The 3,797-nt window shown below is 43.4% G+C and overlaps 1 protein-coding gene across 1 annotated transcript; it reads right to left on the bottom strand.

Moving 5' to 3' along the window:
* Positions 1–1,981: 1,981 nt before the first annotated feature.
* On the bottom strand, positions 1,982–2,498 carry LOC309555862 (large ribosomal subunit protein uL23). Its single transcript, XM_082258030.1, has one exon. The coding sequence runs from the start codon at positions 2,487–2,489 to the stop codon at positions 2,022–2,024; it is 468 nt and encodes a 155-aa protein (XP_082114156.1). The 5' UTR covers positions 2,490–2,498; the 3' UTR covers positions 1,982–2,021.
* Between the last annotated feature and the right edge of the window lie 1,299 nt (positions 2,499–3,797).

Genomic DNA, 3,797 nt, shown 5'->3' with positions numbered 1-3,797 from the left:
CCTGCCTCCCCTAATTTCCTTTATCCTTTCGATCTTAAGATTTTACCACTCTTAGTCAACAGAGGGCGCACTTAGCTTTTGACAATTCTAAAAGTACTGGTCGGCTGGAGGTCACCAGTTGGCATTTACGACAAGCCAATGTCCAGCTAAATATATATCCGTTTGAAGTCAATTCCTGCAGGAAGATCTATTACAATACTCCCTAGAAGGGATGATCGAACGGTTCGGGTCGACCATCGGTTCAACCCGAACATTGACTGTTCGAGGTTCGGCCGAATTTAGAGCTTTTTGCTGAAAAAGTTCGGAATTCGGCAACCAGAACCGACCAAAATGCAATGGGACAGGAAATGGGCTTTAAAAGCCCATGATTGGACCAGAACCATTAGCAAAAGCCAATTGAGGGGGCAGGAGAATGCTAGGATTGTGATTGGAGTGACTAGGGGGTCCCTAGGCCAATAATTAGTGAATACGCCCCCCAGTATATAAGATAGCCCCCGCCGAATTCCTAGCATTGTAATACAGGGACATGGAAGAGAGTGGAAGCAGTTCTGTTAATTTTACTTTAAAAGTGTCATTTAGCATTTATTAGTGTGAGGAAAGGGATATCTAGTGTAGTTAGGGTGCTCTTTTACACTTTAGTTAGATTCAAACATTTAGTTTCTGTAGGGAAAGTGTTAAGTGTCAGGGTGACCGTAATGTAGTGTAGGGTGAACTGACTGCTATGGCAGGGTGACCAAACCCTTCCATTTCAGGGTGACCGCTATAGAGAAAAGATAGTTTCTCTGAAGTCACATTCGGTGCAGTAATATGGCTTCTCACCGGTCAGCTTGCTTTTTGGCTGCAGGCGTCTATAGGGATTTTTTGAGCACAGGTTTGGAGTCAGGCATGACATCTGAACATGTGTATAGGGGGTATATATACACACCCATGTATGTATATATACACCTGCACATATATAGGTGTGAAAGGAGCAGAAAACTATACTTGCGCTAATGAAATAATTAACACCAATATAGTTACGCTCATATCACACCTATATATGTGTATGTGTAAAATACATATAAGTGTGTGCATATATATATACCCCTATACAGAAGTACAGATGTTTTGCCTGCCTCCAAAGAACCCCCAAAAAAATGCCCAAAAATACGCTAGCGTCAAAAAAAAAAAAAAAAAACGCCCAGGTGTGTTGTTGCAGGCATTTTTTTGGGTTCTTTGGAGGCAGGCAAAACATCTGAACTTGTGTATATATACCACTATACACAAGTTCAGATGTTTTGCCTGCCTCCAAAAACCCCCAAAAAATGCCTGCAACAACACACCTGGGCGTTTTTTTTTTTTGGCTCTAGCGTTTTTTTGGGAATTTTTTTGGGTTCTTTGGAGGCAGGCAAAACATCTGAACTTGTGTATAGTGGTATATATACACACATACTTATATGTATTTTACACTTACACATATATAGGTGTTATAGGAGCGGAGCCATATTAGTGTTAATTTTTTCATTAGCGCAAGCATATATTTCTGCTACTATCACACCTATATATGTCTAGGTGTATATATACATATAAGTATGTGTGTATATATACCCGTATACACAAGTTCAGATGTTTTGCCTGCCTCAAAAGACCCCAAAAAATGCCCAAAAAAACGCTTGCTACTAAACCGGCAAGGTGTGAAAAGAGGGAAGCCACTATCCTGTTCTATAAGTGACCTAATACAAACAATCTTTTTTTTTATGGTTCTGGACATGCTACAGAGCTGAAACTTCACAGGTACACTTTTTAGACCCCCCCCCCCCCCCCAGATACTAAATCCAAAGAATTTTTTTTTTTTTTCAATAATTGTCTCTCTATCAAAAATGAAAATTTTTAAGAACTTTTTGTGTGATTAATAGTCCCTGGGGTATGACCCAGAACCCTAGGCACTTTTTAGGGGCATTTATTGGGTTTTAGGGCTTCAAAATTGTGTTTTTTTTAACGTTTAATGGATTTATTTCTGTACAGAACACATGCCAGCAGGATTAGATGATGCCAATCTTGTTAGCAACATCTAGAGCGTCATAATCGGGAGCAAGACGAACGTATGCCTTCTTCTCACCGTCTGGCCTAATGAGTGTGTTCACTTTGGCAACATCGATGTCGTACAGCTTCTTCACAGCTTGTTTAATCTGGTGCTTGTTTGCTTTGACGTCAACAATGAAAACCAGAGTGTTATTGTCCTCAATCTTCTTCATAGCGGACTCCGTGGTCAGAGGAAACTTAATGATGGCATAATGGTCAAGCTTGTTCCGTGTGGGGGCACTTTTCCTTGGGTATTTGGGTTGCCTCCTAAGCCTCAAGGTTTTGGGTCTCCGGAATGTAGGAGCAGTTTGGATTTTCTTCTTCTTGTGATTGTGTACTCCTTTAAGCACAGCCTTTTTGGCCTTCAGAGCCTTAGACTTTGCTTCAGTCTTGGCAGGGACAGCTCCCTTCTTCGCCTTCGGTGCCATCTTGGGGGAAAGCAAAATGGTGTTTTTTGATTACCGAAGTTCGGGTCCCATTGATTTCAATGGGGTTCTGAAATCTGGGCCGAACTTTCAGGAAGTTCGGATGTTCTGGCCGAACCGAACTTTTGAAAAGTTCGATCATCCCTACTCCCTAGGAGGTATTAGAACTGACAATGAGTTCAGGGCCTACTTCCTAACATCAGCCAGGTGGCCGTAACCTTTTCAGGAACCCTTCAAGGGGGGTTTTATGGTGGCAAAACAGATGGTAAATTGCCTATTCAAAGAACTGCAGTTCCTGTCCATGGAGAATACAAAAGTCCATGATGATGTCTTATCAAATATGATGTCCTTGGAAGTAAAAATAATTGAAGGCCTCATATGTCCACATAATTTCCCCCTGAAGTTCATTTTTGAACTTATGTCCTCCCTCAATGATTTTGTACCTATCCATGACAGCTCAGAAGGCCTACCCTCCCACCACCACCACCACTATGGCCTCCTCTTCTTTCTTGAGCACGACAGAATTATTTATCTGTTCTAATGAACACATCAAGATGGACTTCAGACTGAGCGATCAAAGAAGTCTGGGTGCCTCTGAGACTTCACATCCGGACCATGAGTGCCTGTGCTGTGATGATTCCTTGCCCCTCTTCCTTGGAAGAAAGAAACTCCAACATCGATGGTGGGATCCTAGCATTTTTAGTCCCCTAGCTTGGGAATGTTGTGTGATGTTTGCAAAGATTGGATCATACCACAAGATGGCACTGTTCAGCATAGTGATGGAAAGTTAAGGAAGGTCTAATTGTTGCACCTTTGTCTCCAGAGATGGCAGGTGGTTGTTGCTGCTTCATTCAGGTGGTGGTAGGGCAGGCCTCCAGGCAATCCTACATGAATACAAAAGAGAGAAAATGTCAGTGTACAGCAGACATCTCAAGTCTCCCACAAGTCGCGGGGAATCTCCCGGCATTCCAGACACACGCAAGCTCAGGGCGATATCCCAGCAAGGGAGTGAGTGAGAGCAGCTGTCACACACACACAGTGAGTCTGAGTCATCATTGAGTCCTGCAGTGTGTGAGAACGGAGCCGCTACTTCTTTTGTAGGTCCGGCTCACAGGCGGAGTGATATCAAATGCACTCCACCTGTGAGAGGAGGAGGCATACAGAGGAAGCAGCGGCTTTGCTCTCTACTTCAGCTGCATGCTGCCTTCCTCCAGGAGCAGTTTGGCATGCCATCGGCCACACAGACCTCACCATCGGCCACAAGTATGTAACCTCCTCTGAAACTGGGACCAATGTATAACCCAGAGATCA

The sequence above is a fragment of the Pelophylax lessonae genome, assembly GCF_965119305.1.
Source record: "Pelophylax lessonae genome assembly, chromosome: 5".
Taxonomy (NCBI): domain Eukaryota; kingdom Metazoa; phylum Chordata; class Amphibia; order Anura; family Ranidae; genus Pelophylax; species Pelophylax lessonae.
The sequence above is the reverse complement of the archived record's forward strand: the minus strand, read 5'-3'. Positions and strand labels throughout refer to the sequence as shown.

Excerpts from the sequence above, each read along its gene's own strand:
- LOC309555862 (XM_082258030.1), bottom strand. The coding sequence starts at position 2,489 with ATGGCACCGAAGGCGAAGAAGGGAGCTGTCCCTGCCAAGACTGAAGCA.